Consider the following 17343-nt stretch of genomic DNA (forward strand, 5'->3'; position numbering starts at 1 on the left):
AGCAAGATGTGGACAGAATGACAGCTGCGAGACTTACCCCTGGATTCATGGAATTCTAAGGCCACATGAGCATCAGCTCCCAAGCTGAAGTAATTGTTGAACACCTCGTAGGGTAACTTGGTTTCTAAGGTCGAGTCCTGCTCACCCTGGGCTAGTTGTACTACTTTTAAGTTCCACCTGCAAAAGAAGAAGGCAGGTTGAAATGGGCTATACATGTACCTAGAATTGCATGGGCAGAAAGTTTGAATTGGTATGGGAAAGCTAATGAAATATCGAAGACACATGCAGTTATCAATTGTAGCTGTGTAAAAAGTGAAAAGTAAAATCTTCAACTGACCTGTCCAACTGAACAACTGGTCCGTCTTCTACACTGCTAAGTATTTTCTCTATAGGTTCGTCTGTATACCCCTGAAAAAGTAACCAATAAAATTAGAATGCATTTCTGTAATTTTCCTATGTTTTTTTTATAATTGTTTCATCTGATAAAAAGAAAAAGAATTGAAACATGGAAATCCAATCTCCTACTCAGCAGTTTCTTTTCTAAATTTTTTTTTTTAATGAAAATGTACAACCTTTTCTATTGCAGTGTCTCACACTGGGCGCTTTCTAGCAATGAGATCTTAAAGGGAGATGCAGAAGAATATATCAATGTGTTTAATTTCCCACCTCTGATCCATCTGTCCCTTCAACAAAACCAGCTAAGAACAGATGTATTACACTTACCCCGCCCCAGTTGAGAGTTCTTGCCAAGTCATTTCCTGTTCCTAGTGGTAGCACAGCGACCGGAGGAAATGGGTTGAAATTCAAGCTATCTAATACAGAGAGTATCCAACCTACAGTGCCATCACCACCGCAGGCCAAGATTCGTAGATTTGGCACCTTTTTGAACAATTCGAGCCTTCAAAAGATGATAATACATGTATAGTTATTCAAAATGCCGGATATGAAGCACTTTTTCAATATATGCAAAAAGGGCTTAGAAATAACTGTCACATGTTTGTCTGCACCAAGAACTATGCTGCAAACTTTCGTGTTGGCTTTGAAATCTCGAGAAACTCCTACTTTTACTCTTTCTTTCCCCCACTATGAAATTACCCCACTGGGTTTGCACAAGCTATTGATTTGAACTGCCACTTTTGATTGTTCAGCATTGGCAGGTGAATAACAAGATGCGTTAGACCAAAAAGCCGCTTGTGAGGAGGCAGCCAGCCTGATGGCATATATACTCAGTGAATACCGAGTGTGGTACCCGATACTGGATGTGCGACATATTACATACTGTCAAAACCCTGCTGTGGCAGAAGAGTCCAGATTATTTACCCCTGCCTTGGTCCACCTTGAGAGAGATCGAACACCTGCCGAGGGTTCAACAACCACTGGAACTTGTGCATTAACTTTGCCCCCTGGTTGCCACCACTCTTCGGGTTGATGAACACCAGTAACGGCTTCATGTGTGGCGATGGAATAGGTTTGATGAGGAATGGGTTTTGCTCCTTGCGACTCTTGCGGCGTTTCATTGACGCTTTCTTTTTTCGAATTGATGATTTGAAAGACCCCTGGAATGATTGGATAGTCTTAGCTGAGATAGCCCTTGAGGCAATCGTGTGGATGTCATCCCCAAGTACAGCTGACATCGGTTCACCCCTCCCCTCTTAGCAAATAAATTTAATGAAATTCAACAATGATTTATTTGGACATCTTCTCTTACCTTCTTTGGAATTTTGATGATCCATGATGGTGGAATGATGATACCCGCATGGCACCCAAGTGTGCATTGTTCTTCTATTTGTTGCATCATAAAACAGGTGATCTTGTTGTGATATGCATACTTGCACCATGAACAGCTGATGGCAATGATTTCCTGCAAGAAGAGGGGTCTGAAATCATGCAGGTCACCCAATACCACCAATTGGACTCCCTAGCTTCTACCTTTAGGCCCCTGTATGAGAGTCAAGGATTCTTAACCCTTGGCCAGGGTTGCTCTCTTGATGGGGAAGTTAAATACAACTCGACAAACAAGTTAGTCAGTTTGAGACATGTGGAGGAACAAGGTATATTCTAAAGTCCCAGGATAATGCTGTAATATGACTGACTGTGATGGGAGGGTGAATATTATCTACATTATATGTATTTGTGCAAACGAGGGACAACCTTAACTCCAATTAGAGTGATTTTGTATAACCCCAAAAATAATATTTGACCAGGGATATAGAACCAACACCTGGACTTGTGAAGGATCGGGCAAATGTTGATATAAATGTACAGGTTTTAGGATGGTTTTAGGTAATTAACACACCAACGTTTAGGATTAGAGAGTCATCATACAGATCTTTTAATCACTTGTATTTCACTCACATCTGAGCTATGTTTTCTGAGATGCTGGTAGACCTGGATAGACATGGTGAAGAACAAATTACAATCTCAACAAATGAGATAAAGCTGCATTGGAATATTCTTTCGAGACTATAGCTCAAAAAACTTGTAAATCCCATATGCTTACTACAAAGAATTAGTGTACATGATTGCCATTGGTTTTTCTTATTGAAAAATATTTTCAAAACTTGTATTCACACGAAATGATATGTTTTGTGAAATTCCCAAAGTAAAATGCCAGTGAAATTTTGTCAGTTTACAGTATACTGGTATGATGTCAGAGGAACAGTAGACGGCCGGCCATACACAGAACTCAACAGTATCGGGGCATACCGATCATAAAGGGTTCATTACTATGAAACCATTGCAAAAGATGGTGCAAGACTGGGTACTGAGCTGCAACATGTAGCAGGGATTTCACTTACCTTTGAATTAAATGGAAACTTTTGTTGAAATGACTGGAAAAGAAGAAGAAAACGTCAAAGCAATTTCACTGGCAAGAAAGTAAATGGACACGTATGGATTGATACACAATCATTGTATAGAATCTTACAGCAATTTTCTACATAGTTTGATCCTCCAGCAGGTTCAGGAAGAACAAGAAACAGGAAAGCAAGAACAGGCACGCTGAAGCAAAACCCTCAAAATTTTTCCCAACCATTTTTGGCTTTTTTGCGTGCAGGGTCATTTTGTTGTGAAATAAACTACAGAGTGTCAAGTTAGAACTTCTCCTTACCTTCCCACACTGCTTGCACTTCCCCTCTTGCCGCCTTCTATGGACCCAATGATGTCGTATAAAAGTGTGCTGCAAAGATAAGAAGTATAGTTGTGACAACAGACACTGCAAAAAGACAAATGTGACCAAAGATACTGTCTGTTTTCTATACAAGATTGTGCTACAAAGATGAGAAATCTAGTTGTTGCAACCGCTTGCGGCAAGATATGAACAGACTAGCAACTTATAATGTTATTTTTTTCTTCAAATTTCACTGCTAACTGTTCACCCAATCCTAAGGTGGTTTCTTCTGTACCTACCATTACCAATAGCAGTGCACATGCAAGTATGCCTTCAGTTTGAAGAAAAGAGAACATAATTACTGGCAGATATTCCCGTGGGCAAGAGATATCACCATAGCATGACAGACTACATGTATCATGACTCCATATGTATAGAGTAATGACTTGCTCGGCACAAAAATAGCATACTCCATGACATACCCCTCCCACGGGCAATCAACACCTAAATTGTGGCAACAGGTAGGCGACTTGGTTAATAGTAGAATACTAACTTACATGAATATATAGGTACTAAAAGCAAGATGTGGGCATTGTTTTTATCATTCATCCCACCCATGACAAACAATCAACCTATCTTTTTCTTGATCCATCAAGGTGTCGGTATGACAGATCGATGCTAATGGAAAGTCCCTTCAGGGTTAAAGGTCAAACACTTAGCGCCCCTACCCCACTTCCGTTGGAATCAGGTGACCTGCAAAGTGATTATCTGCAAACAACGTTGCAGGTCCATACCTTAGGACATTCAATACCCAGCGAGGGTTCGGGGGGCTGTCATAAATGTATCATTACCACTTATATGTCAAATGCAGCTTTTGTCTGGATGTGATGGGTTCATACTGATAGTGTTGTCAGGTGAAAAATCAATAGGTTATAATCAGGTTGATTTGTAGGCTGTTACAAGATTGATGGGCAGTCTGGAGGATAGATACTGGTAGTCACAGAGGCACCACAAGAGGGGGTGAGAAGAAATCCTCCAAAACGGATGCACGACAAAAAAGAAAAGTGAAATTACTCAATTCACATGATGACTAAAATCACTCTGCCAATACCTCTTCTTCGGGACACCCCATATATTCCAATCTTGTCTTTTTTTACAGGTGCCAACAATGAGGGCAAACAGGATGATGATGTTGGCAGCAATTATCTTCGAAGAGTCTTCAGAGCCTGATTGACTGGCCTTATCCTAATCATTGTTTATCTTCCCTAATGTCCAATGGCCCTCAAGAGATTTCTTATTAGATTTTCTGTGATTGGCACTTTTTGGGTTAATGAGAGTCTCTTATGGGACTGGTTTGCTCTATTTCTGAATTTGAAAAATATAATGCCTTGATCCTAAACATCTTGTGTGCTAATTTCGTGCTCACTGAAGGCTCGGCTAATCAAGTTTATTCCTAGCCACGCCTAGACAAGCTTGAGTAAGTTGTCTGCGGAATTGATCAATCTATATACTTGAACTAATCAAGCATTTCTGGTTAATAAGTTAAATGGTGGTATGGTCAGATACAAGAAAATCGTGTTAATTAGTGTTAGAGTTATAAGATAGGTTGCTTATGGTTATGTTCTGCAGTATTTTCCAAAACCCATCACCTGCAGAGGTGCACATAATCTTTCTGAAATTCCTAGAAACTTTTCTGCAGTTGGTTACAGTACAGTTAATCTTTTTTCATTTGCTAAGAAGTAAAGGTTATGTTAAGTTATTTACAAATCATGATACACATGTTATCATATTATTATATTATAGATGTGTGTCTCTAACAGATATGTAGATGGTTAACAAGTGATAATAGTGAAGTTTCATAACATTTGCAGCACTTAAAGGTTATGGCTTTGACGTCATCACCATTTTTTTGAGAGGGTATTAAATGGCACTATCAATAACCACAACCATTTGTATGTGTATGAAATTTCACTATCATCGAGTGCTATTGAAATTTGGCACTGTACCTTATCTGGACCCTGTAAACAATTACAGCGATAAAGATTTCAGTTAAAAAGCTTCTTGCAAAGTAGACATGCCAACCTACAAACAATTCACCAACTGAAAATCAAGGCATCACACTGTCCAAGCACAATGCAAACAAAAATTGTGAATTTATATGCAGCCACCTGCTATTCTGTGAACAGCAAACCTTTTGGGATATCCTGTATGATCAAACTCATAGCAAATTTGAACACACATTTGATCAGAGAGGGTGCCACAGGTGGGTAATCACTGGCTCCATCAAACACCCAGGCCATCTGATTCAATTCAAGAGTACCTTGGGTTGATCACTAGGTCCCTTTATAGCTATTTAATTCTTATAGCCAAATTCCACAGTCATTTACTTAGGGAACTAATGCTGTGAATAACGACCTGTGTCATCAATACCTGCACACCTGGATGAAGGGAAACCTTAACAGTATCAAAACCTTGACAGCATCTGTGTCAGCTGAACCTAACCAATGAAAATGATGGAATATCGAAAGGAGTTCAAGATATGAACAACATAAAATCCTACCGAAACTTGCATTGCTAGGCACATAATATATTGAACAAAACTAGAGAAGGCTTGGGTAACCAGTCATTCTTCTTACCTCTCTATAATTCCTAATTCCTGCTTCCCTGAAAGTTGGTTTGCATCTGAAGTTGATCTGCAAAGACAAATACAACATACTCCATCAGTAACAACGCGAAACATACAGGCAAGTCGGGATAAAAAATCACACCCACAGCCATTTAAGTAATAGATATAGCGGACACAAAAAAACATCATAACTTTGATTTTAAATAACTCTTTTGGTTAGACTATTGGAAAATGCAAGGCCACTCCCAAACAAGAGAGTACCCAAAGGCAAAGACAGTATCAGAGAATTCCTCTCATTGCTGTTGACTGAACAAGCACCTTTGAAGATTCCATTTGAAAAGGGCACATCTTTTTTATGAAAGAGAGAACAAAAAACTGACCAAGGAGTAAGCAGCAGCCTTTCTGGAAAGTGGAAAACAAATTAGGTCAACTATTTTTTGTCTTTCTTATGCACCCAAGGCATCTGCCAATTCTTTTTTCAAAAGCGGTGGTTTTTTTTGTATGAAGTAGTTTGCTTAATTTATCTCAGTACACCATAATACACTTAGTAGTGTGCAAGGAATCTCATCAAAGTGCTATAAGCTAATAAATGTTCCTCAAGCAACACAATCAAAACACTACGAAAACATCATAAATGTTTAATTATAAATGAATTTTCCAATCAAACTACGCCCAAGTACCCTCATGATTTTAATCATAGGGGGCCATGTTACATGTAAAAAGAGGTTTCTTTGCTGTAAAAAATCACTTTTTCTGAATTTATGACCTGAAGAGGTTGTTCACATGATGAAGAGCAGGTGTCAACGCCTCTAAGTTCATTGACATGAACCTAACAAAAACAAAAGGCTTTTGTCGACACATTGTCATCAGCAAACACCAGTTAGATTACAGCTGAAAAGGATTAACATTCACTTATTTCCTGAATAGAATATGAGGCAACAGGATTCCCTCCTAAGACAGGAGATGAGATTTTACAAGAAATCCGGCAAATCACAGAATACCTACCAGCAGGTGGTAGAGCAAATGCCTTATACGGCATTTGAAACACTTAAAGAGTGCGCTGGGTTTTTTTATTTGCAAAGTCATACATTTCATGATTCCGTCTAAACCGGAAGAAAACTTAGAGCGCATCTTTTTTTGCCCTCCTCATTGGCTAACTATGATCAATACTATGCTCAGGAGCACAAATGTTGCCCTGACTGCCCAGAGTGATAATCTATAGAACGGATATTATAAGGCAGCTGCTCTCTGGTGGAGGTGTCGCCGCAGGCAACCGGTTCCTCATCAGCGTATTGACGTTATTGATATTATTCGAGGGGGAATATTAGGACAAGAGGATCTTGTGTACGCTGCCCTCATAAGGCGATACGCCCAGCGGGAGTGATTAGGCCCCAAAAGGATCTATTTTGTAAAGAGCATTATCTGGTCATCCACTCATCGTCTGGCTATACCTCTGGTAACTGAGAAGTGACCAGATGGTTCGTTCACCAAGTTCATCAACACTCCCAAGCTCACATAAAACCACACTTCTAACCCCAATGTCCATTTCTTAAATGAAAAAATTAGAGTTATTAGATTCCTCAAGAAGATATATCTTTTAACCTGTAGTCCAAGTGTTTTGTTTGCTTTATGTTAATAAACCAGTAGTCCAAGTGTCTGCTCTGGTCTTGAGACGGACCAGAGAGGGTCACAGTTGCAATATAGGTGCTTCAACATGTAAAACGCATCATATGGTCCAATAGATTTCCCACTTAAAAGGTCTTGACAACTTTACCAATATTTCAAAAGCAATTCATAAGCAAGATGAAAGGATGGCAAACTTCCAAGTCCATTATTGGAAGATTTTGTGGTCGGGTTTCGCTCCTCACCCCATCCATTAGTAACATTGATAATCAGGCTGTATAAAAATGTTTTAAGTTTCATGCAAGCATCTGGGCCATCTCAGATAGGCGGCATTACTTATAATGGAGAGCGGCTTATCGACCATATGAAGTGGTCACATAAGGCTCATTTTCATTCAAAACAGCCCTCACCAAAAACACGTGACTTTCAAGTGCCCCATCGATACCAACGTATTGCATGGGAAAGGATTTACGGTTAACAATATACCAGGCAAATTTTTGTCACAGGTTAAATTTGGTGAGACTATTGCCCACAACCGATATATGATTAGGTAATTTGGAAAGGTCAGTTTTATTTTGATGGTTTTTTTCATTTCAACGTTTGATAAGTTTGTTGTGTTCCATCCTTTTAGCACTCCCTTTCTCACATAATTCAAATTGAAAATGAAACATGGGTTGCTACTTACTCTCTCAAGCTGTGCCATACACCCACTATGGACGATTATCTTGCACGCAGAACATTTCTTTCTTGGACCTTGTCTCTGCAAATATAACATTGGATAGGTTCAACAACTTCCTTGGAAAATAGCTGGAATTTTCTCACAGACTTCGGCATGGGGATTCAAATTGATACACAGGTTATGGACCACCAGAAATAGACAATAAACTTGCCGGAATCCTTTGAGGGCTGGTGAAACTGAGGAGCCAAAGGGTAGATAGGCAGATTGATCAGTTTTTTGCCTCAATTTCACCAGCCCATCACGAATTCTGCCGAGTCTATTGACAATTTTCAGTGGAGGATGCATAACCGGTAAATTATCTTGAATCCTGCGTTTACTCTAAGGCAGCATGCATCATAACTCAGAGCACTGGGAGACTTTCACTTTCAATAGTCTCTTGCTGAAAGAAATAATGGGATAGCATGTTGGTACATATGTAGCAACATCATGAGCATCAAGAAGTCTGTGATAGGTCGGTCACTGAAAGGAGCCGCGACCCACTCGGCAGAAGATAAATCGTCTTTTTTAAAGAAAGATATTGAGTCATCCAGTTGTACATGTTGGTGAGAAATCACTGTTTCTGAAGCAGAAAAAAACCTGGCAGCAATCGAGCAAATGAGTTTCTGTGGCAATATCATCATTTTTCATCATAATCCCAACACGGTTTTATGCATCAGCTGTCGACCGCCTTGATGGATTATCACTCCCGAAGCATAAAAGCAAAGTTATTCAGTGACAGTAGCCATAACTATGACAAAGCATCTGCCGGAGATACACACTTCAACTACTGCGACTGGCATTGCTAAATCACACAGTAGTGATCAGGATTTCTTTCTACCCAGGTGTATGGTCAGTGATGACTGCAAAGAAGTGTGCCATTTCAATTTCCATTGATCTTTTACAGATCTTAGAGGGGTCAGGGGGAGCGGTTTTAGCCCTACAATATAGGTCTACCTTATTCCAATTTGCATTGCAGACAAAAACTACAACTAAATGGTGTGTCATCTCACTAGCACTATCCCAATTTCTCTTTGAATGGTGTATGTTACAGACAAATGCATTGATATTGATTGCTTTTTCATATTGACTACTTTTCTTTAAGTCCATATGTTAGACATGACAGGACGTGACAATTAGTGTGTCCTAGAGAGACAAAAGCAAGATATCGTGCATCAGCTGAATTTAATGCATACGCTTATTTCTTACTCAGATGCCATTTAGTCAGCACGCAACCACTGAAAGAAGTTAGTCACTTTTGTGTGCGGAAGTCCAAACATGCAACTAGCTTTTTTATCAAGTCAATATAAACAGAAGAAGGTGTCAAAAGCACCTAAGATCTGTTGAACAGCAATCACTCCTCATGTGTCAAGGCTTTGTCACAGGGCACTGTGACTAAAATCGCTTGTTTGCACTTACGTGGCATAGAATTATCAGAGCATTCCGGAAATTCAGATGGCTGCCATAATAGTATTGAAATGCCCACAGAGGGAAAATCAACAGGATCGATCTCAAAGATCTCGGCCGGCCTGTCCTGATTGTCTAAGTATTGGATTGCTCACAAAAGAAAAATCGACAAAATCGATGTCAAGATCTCATCCAACCTGTGTGACTGTCTATCAACCTTTCATTTACTATTGATGAAACATGACAGATGTCAAGAAGGATTCATCAGGATGGCCGTGTGACGTCTCAAAGGCAGCCAATAAGAGGATGCAGGAATTTCCATCATCTCGAGAAGGAACCGGAGGAAATGTACGCAAGTCTGAATGAGACCAATATGACAATAGGTGGCTATAAATAAAATCTCGCCTTTCCTGATGTTGCATGTCAGTCATGACTTTGAAATTGTTCATATCCATCAATTGTCTTATAAAGACAAATCTGTCAATGCATACTAAAGCCAGGAATAGATAAAGTCTTTTTGTGGATTTTTTTGTTTGGGAGTCAATCATTGGAGATTATACATGTGGTTCACATCAGTGAATATGTTTTTGCTAAGTGTTAATCCTGATAGTGTTGGCACTAGCATGTTTTCTTGGAAACATCAATTTAAGTCAACCACTAAAAGGTTTATCTTTTCTTTTAAAGTATGCAGTTACAATGTTGCAAAAGTGAATGGGGCAGTGCATGGTATTTGATTCTCGATTCTCGCCTGATCTTTGAAGATTTGAGTCAACCACAACTGAAATGGGTTTTGCTACTGAAGATGCCAAATATCAGTACTAGCGGTTGTTTTCTTGTATTGCTTACTTTTTTCAAGGCAAGAGCACACCACAGAAACAGGTAAATTTCATAGCAGCAACCTGCGATATATCACTGCAATGAGTGATTAAAATATTGCTTGTGAGTGGGTAAAATGGTTATTGCTGGGTATGATATTCATGGCAAGTCACAGCTGACTGATGGCTGATAACTGATATTTGTCACAAATAAGTGATTTTTGTTGCATGCGATAACCATTGCAGGTGAGTGGGTTGAAAATTGTCTGTCTGCAGGGTGCTTGAGAGTTGGTATACTTACAACACAGTCTGTTTCACCCACATAACATGGGTCACCAGAGGCTCCAACATCCATCCATACATGATCACCATTTACTGCTGTATCCTGAAACAAGAATTTCTAATATTCTCAACGACAGTTTTACCGTGGCATTGCTGATGTTGTGTTTCAATTACTTGGATACATTGATCGAAAGGGTTCATCTCTTTCAATTCAAAAGCACTGAAACCTAAATGGGTACACATTAGTGACATCCAGGTATGGTGGAAATACAATAGCTTGATGGAACATTAATTCTGTCTTCCAGGTTCAAGTTCAAACTTCCAATATTTTTGGACAATTCAAGAATACCGTATGTTCATGTTCAGCCCAATAAAATTTCCGATTCTCTTTCGAAAATTATGCTTCTTTGTTTTGTTTCTGCAATCAATAAATGTTTTATTTTAATTTACATGTATATTCATACATAAATCTTTGTCAATTATTCATCCTCTCTTTGTCCTCTCTCAGTTTTATCTAATGATGAATAATACATTCGAGCAGATGTGTGGGCGACCATTATCATGGCTAAAGCTTTCAGCAAATGAAATAGGCCTACATTGTATCTCGCTCAAATGTGGAGCTTATACTGTAGAAAGAGTGGATCCGAGAGAAAGTTTCACCAAAGCAATGTCACTGATCAGTCAAGATTACCAACCAGAGCAGCTGAGGTAAAACCTTGCAGCATTCATTTTCATATGAAAAAATAACATATCTCTCATGCTCTTTAAAAGTTACATATCCACAGATGTTTAAACACACGCATACCAGTAAATGTGATGAAAACAAATAAATTACCACCATTGATGATAGCAAAATTGTCAACATAGAAATCCACGTGGTTGTAAGTACAGCAGAACAAGTAGTTTTATTATGGGTCATTGTGTGCTAATGGCGTATGGGTATGGCGGGAATACGGTAATCAACATCCGGTACAGAGCTGATAAACTCAATCAGAATATTGGCAATTGCTACTATCAAGGCTATATCCCTGGCTATTGGGTGAATAAATCAACGGTTAACCGGGGATGAAGATAGAACAAAGCTACATTTGTATTTTTACTGCAAGAAGGAATTTTTTTCACTGATTACAGGGATTGCACGTAGGATGCAGACACATGGGGTGATATGAATAAAGACTAGTAAATGCTTTTACTTCAGTTTTGTACAGAAAGTGTAAATATTCATGAAGTTTTCAGTCAAAGTATTAGCGTAATCTTGGGAGTACTAGTTCTACAGGCTGTACCGAACCATCAGTGTGTCTTTCAAGCGAAAAGGAACGACTTGTGTCACCGCATAGCTCGGGTGTAGGCAATGACCACCAGGTGTACAGGAAGGTAACTTACCGTCCAGTCCACACAAGACCTAAACTCCCTGTCCGTTTTTCTGTATCCGTACTCTGCATGACTAGGGTGTAGGTAATTACTACTGGGTATACTGCTTTTGGATATTGCTTTTCTGTAAAGAGAAATCAAAAGAGAAAGTCAGAATCTCCCATAAAGATGTGTTTACAAGTAGCTTTCTTTCTAAATGTACATGTTGATCGTTACATTTTCTGAAAGGAGAACATATGGAATAGTTTTTCTTTGATCGTTTTCCATCCTCGTTTTTTTACAGCAGCACTCTACTACCAAAAAATATATAAGTTTCATGTTCTTGCCATACAAATTTTAACTTCCTTTGACACCACCTTTCACTGGCAATAAGAAAACAATGACACTGTTCAAACTCTCTGTGCAAGGTAATGTCATTAATGATACACTTGAGGCACATCATGAGAAGCCTGACACAGTATTAAAGAGCATTCAACTCGACAGACACAGCAGGAAGTTCGAAGAAGGTGCCAGAGGACGACAGCCATTCCTTTATCAAAGCCTTCTTAAAACAGGGAACAAGGGAAAACGTGACCTGGAGCAGGCAAAGATGATCTCATCAATCTGACACCTCTTTATTGTTTCTGACAAGCAAAAGGCACCATGATTGAAATACAGACAAATTAACACAAAAAACTTCCCCAGTTCCACAGTCTTCTTTGTTGATGTCTAGAAATTTCGCTGAACGCTGAAGAAGAAGATTGGAAGAAGAAGAAGATCCTTGCGAATCAATATTCCCTGGAGTACTTCCCAATTTCATGTTACAACCTTAAGTGGTTGCACAAAGTCTTTAAGCATCTTCGCGGTAGTAACATTATTCAGGCAAGTTTGTTGATGAAAGTGAGGCATCGGGCAAAGTGGCATTAAGATGCAGTAAAGGGTGACTGGAGAACATGAAAGGTTTAGAACTGACGCAGGGGCATTATTGCAGCCCTGCATTAGCACTTTTATGTGCTCAAGTATCCCCAAGAAAACTTGGTGGATTTTACTTTTTTCTCCATGACTACTTGTCATGCCACAAAATGTAGTCAACTACTGTTAAAAAAGGTAGCACTATCCTTCTTCTCAGACACATTATCCTGTATGACATTTAAAACGATTACAACAACAATAAACATGTATGGCAGCACCACTTTTTGACAGGATGATTTTGTCACAAAGATTTAGATAGCAAGGCATATTCTTGGGAAGGCTTACCTTGATAAAGAAGGAAGAAGTTGAAAGTATCCGAACATTAGTTGGAATTTGAGTCGAATTTACAGCAAAGAGTGCTGTGCATGACAAGTGCATTTTGCAAAATGATTCATAGGAGCTCGAAGAAAACTGTATAATGTCCAAAGGAACCCATAAGAAACCACGTCGACATCACCTTATTATGCATTGTGAAAATAAAAGTTAGATATCGTACAAATACATGAGCTAAAGTTAGCTTGGCCATTTAGTGGCCTTTGCGAATAAACAGTTGGGTAAAACAGCACTGATATAATACGTGTGACATTCATACACAGGTCACATTTGTTATTTTTCACCATGTAAGATTAAAACTCTTGGGGTGACTTTTTTTATCTCATTTTTTTTCAAGAACGGCATAAGGACGTTATTACTTCTTCGAAATTCGTTTAGGAATGAAATCCATTCATAGTTTGTGCTCTCTGACTTTGACCTGAACAGGCTCAAGAAATTTTGTGAAATTGTTGGCTTTTATGGATACAATGGCATGGTAACGATGGTAGGTGAATTTTATAATTGTGCTCTGTCTTGAGAATTGTTCAAGCCACATCTTATAGTTACTGTGCGAACATATCATCAAGAACTTCATGGAGAACTGTTTAATTGTCAGGCAGGAGGAAAGCAGCTACACAGATAATGCACCACTAAACACTTGTACTTTATCATGAAGAACTGTGTATTCACTCAATTGCCATGCAGACAGGAAGGAAGCAGCAACATGGATGATTACTTCTTAGCAAATAATGCACCACTGTGAACACACAGGATATCAATCACCGTTATAGAAAATATAGGAGAGTTTGACAGTAGCCAGTCCTTCAATGATGGAAACTGTACTACAAAGCAGGAAATTGTCATGAGCATCTTGCATGTTTCATTTTCTGATACTGATAATCTGCGGTAATATCACAAACACACATTGCACTGAATGATCAAAAAATTTCTAAGTCCCAATATTTTTTTCACTTTTTTTTCTCCTCAAAATGAACCAACATCATCAGTCCCAAAACTTTTATTTTTATTTCTTCCTCATCTGAGCTAGCTGCCTCTACAGAAGTCGTATCGTCATCGTCGTCGTTATTTTTATTTTTATTCCACCCTCCTCAGCTTGTCCTTGGATGGAAAAGCACGCCAATAAACCAAGGCATAAATGAAATGGCCAGGGCCATTGTGCTCACCTCATTTGGAGGGAAGATTGATAAAGAGCATGGTCTTGTGTCATGTAGTGTTAGGTTTGATGTAGGTCCAAGCAATTACAATTTCCCCAAAATGGCCAATACAGTACATTCGACCTCTGTGACCTTGAAAAGTAGGTCAAATCAAAGAAGACCCGGGTGACACATTGAATGGTTGTTAGAATAAGATGTACCTATGATATAAAATTGGTGCCAATCGGGCAAGTCATTACTAGGAATAATGGCATTTTGAAGAATTTAGGATTTGGCCCCCTCCCTGGGGGCCAAACGGCAAATCAGATCGCACCAAACTTCGATACCTGAGATCACCTGACCAAGGGGTACATGTGTACTTAATTTGTGATCAATAGTCATTGCAGTGAAGAAACGTGCCATAGTTACGGCCTGACGGCGAATTTACGCCATTTGACCTCTGTGACCTTGACAAGAAGGTCAAATTAAAAACCTGTGTGACATATATTGTATGGTGGTTAGATGTACCCATGATATCAAATTGGTGGCAATCGGGCAAGAAGTTAAGGAATAATCACATTTTTAAGGCTTTTGGATTTTGCCCCCTGGTGGTCAAGTGGTGAATCATATTGGACCAAACTTCGGTCCCTGAGATCAGCTGACTAAGGGGTAAATGTGTACCAAATTTGGTATCAATAGTCATTGCAGTTTAGAAACGTGCCATCGTCACATCCTAACGGCCAATTTACACCATTTGACCTCTGTGACCTTGAAAAGGAGGTCAAATCAAAAACCCGGAGGATATATGATGCACCTTTGCTAGAAGTACCTACCATATTTTTTCAAAATTTCCCGACTACTATTAAGGGAGATATTGCATATTTTCACTTTTAACGTTTGGCCCCCTGGTGGCCAAACCATGAAACGAATCGGACCGAAACTTGGTCTCCAAAGTGTCATTACATAAGGGTACATGTGTACCAAGTTTCAACTCAATAGCTCTAACAGTTACAAAACGTGCCCTGCTAACGGACGACGGACGACGACGACGACGACGACGACGACGACGACGACGACGACGACGACGACGACGACGACGGACGACGGACGCCACGGTATGGGATAAGCTCACCTCTGCTAAGAGGTGAGCTAAAAAGTCTCGCCTTATCAGTAAACTTGCTGATAGATTTTAGATTTTATATACGACCACTTTTAATCGTCTGTTGATCGTGATCGTTTTACCAGAGGTGAAAATGCATAATTGGCAGTTTACCAAATGGGCCCAGCGTTCGCACCTGTGGAATGTACCATTAGATACCCGGAGGATTACTTTTACAGTAGGTTTCAAACGGTGAGGACATGACCTTCTGCAGCTTGTTTTTTCAACTTCGCCTGAAAAGAATCACTTGTAGAATCGGTTGTCTGGCACGTTTCGTCTAGGGTCGAGAAATGGATATTTCCTAGTGTAAATATTTTCATTATTGAGAAGTCCACACATCTGCAGAAATTATCAGAAAACAATGTTTTCAAAACCGATAAGTTCCAAATTAGTTTTGTATTTTTTAGCATTTTGATGAGAATTTATCATCACTAGTCATTCTAGGTTACAATGCTCCCACAACAGCTTCACAATTCCTTGAACTCGGACCTGACAGACCAGCCATGGGAATATAGAAATCAAATGTCACTGCCATGTTTGTTGGGTTCAGAGGCACAAATAATGACTGCTTGATTGAAACAATTCCGCATCCATGGACTTTGGGGAATAGAAGCGTGTGGTTTGTGCATCACCGGGTTATTGGTAAATTACTCGAGGAACAAAACCAGTTAACAATAGCTCTAAGGGCAGGATTGACAGGGTCGGAGAATAATTAACATGTTTGATCGATGCGTTGCTGGGAAAGTAAGAGTATAAGCGCCCTAAAACATATATTTCTGTTGCAGTGACATGCAATGGTTATTGCTTGTAGCAAAAGTCTCCTATCTTCGGTGGTCTTGCAGCCACAACGATAGTCATGACCACATGCGTTAAATATCATACCCAGCAATGACTGGTTTTACCCGCAGTCGAGCAATCTTTTTGTAGTTCATCAATGGGTTAATTTCTAAATTACAACAGCCCCCTTACCATACATGTACGTAAAGGCATCTAGTATACCAACTCCGGTAAATCGATCAATTGATACCCAACCGGCACTATCACCCACACACACATACCATGTGATCACCACGGGCAATCAACCCTAACAACAGGACCAGAGTCCACAGCACAGCAAACCCATCAACAGGTAATATCCACTGAGGTTTCCGAGCCATCTGCCTTCAAATTGATTGCATTGTTGGGAGATGTCCACAGAAAATCTGGCAGCTATCTGCACTGTGAATCGATAGCACTGTTCATAGACATCACAGCACGCTCTGTCTTTTTGGTGACACCAAAAGTGTAATAACACAAGATATGTGCTAAAATTCTAGCAGTAATGGAACCAGAGGTCACAGCAGAGCTAACGCATCAAAAGTTGAGGTTTCCAGAACCATCTGCATCCAGATCTTTGTGCATTGCTGGGAGATGTCTGTCTGATTAGGTAGCTATCTGGACCAGGAGCAGATAAAGCACCAAAAGCAAAGAAACCCGCAGAGTGTGTTTTCAATGACACAAAAGAATGGAAATGAAGCTTGCTCAGTGTGTTGATATATATGATACATCAATTGGTTAAGTTTTTGATCTTATCAAATTCAATTGCCACACTGGCATTGGTGGATACAGAAAAGGAGGATTTAGCCAGGCACCTTTTATTATCAATAAAAGTTACTGCTAACTTTTTACAGAAACTACATGTCACATTGGTCACTTTCTGCTTTAAGAATTTACCATCCCCTCCAAATTGAATTCACATTCGGTTGACTTGACAATGCTTGGCACCAATCTAATCAGGGGAAATTCTATTGCTTTATTGGCTTGATATACAAACTGCTGG

The 17343-nt window shown here is 39.5% G+C and overlaps 1 protein-coding gene across 15 annotated transcripts in view; it reads right to left on the minus strand.

Annotated features, from left to right (window-relative positions):
• The window catches only part of LOC135488695 (diacylglycerol kinase zeta-like), a 115774-nt gene that overhangs the window by 15299 nt on the left and 83132 nt on the right, over positions 1-17343 (minus strand). For 12 of the 15 annotated variants that reach the window (XM_064773398.1, XM_064773399.1, XM_064773400.1 and 9 more), the window contains 12 exons: positions 11961-12072; positions 10597-10680; positions 8044-8118; positions 5746-5802; positions 3110-3178; positions 2799-2831; positions 2356-2388; positions 1709-1861; positions 1321-1556; positions 724-898; positions 338-408; positions 38-177 (listed from right to left, as the gene is read on the minus strand). In XM_064773398.1, the coding sequence (XP_064629468.1) occupies positions 38-177; positions 338-408; positions 724-898; positions 1321-1556; positions 1709-1861; positions 2356-2388; positions 2799-2831; positions 3110-3178; positions 5746-5802; positions 8044-8118; positions 10597-10680; positions 11961-12072 (1238 nt within the window). The remainder of the gene's footprint in view (positions 1-37; positions 178-337; positions 409-723; positions 899-1320; positions 1557-1708; positions 1862-2355; positions 2389-2798; positions 2832-3109; positions 3179-5745; positions 5803-8043; positions 8119-10596; positions 10681-11960; positions 12073-17343) is intronic. The other 3 variants (XM_064773396.1, XM_064773393.1, XM_064773390.1) reach the window with 1 other exon arrangement.

Source organism: Lineus longissimus, chromosome 5 (assembly GCF_910592395.1).
Source record: "Lineus longissimus chromosome 5, tnLinLong1.2, whole genome shotgun sequence".
In the NCBI taxonomy this organism is placed as follows: Eukaryota; Metazoa; Nemertea; class Pilidiophora; order Heteronemertea; family Lineidae; genus Lineus; species Lineus longissimus.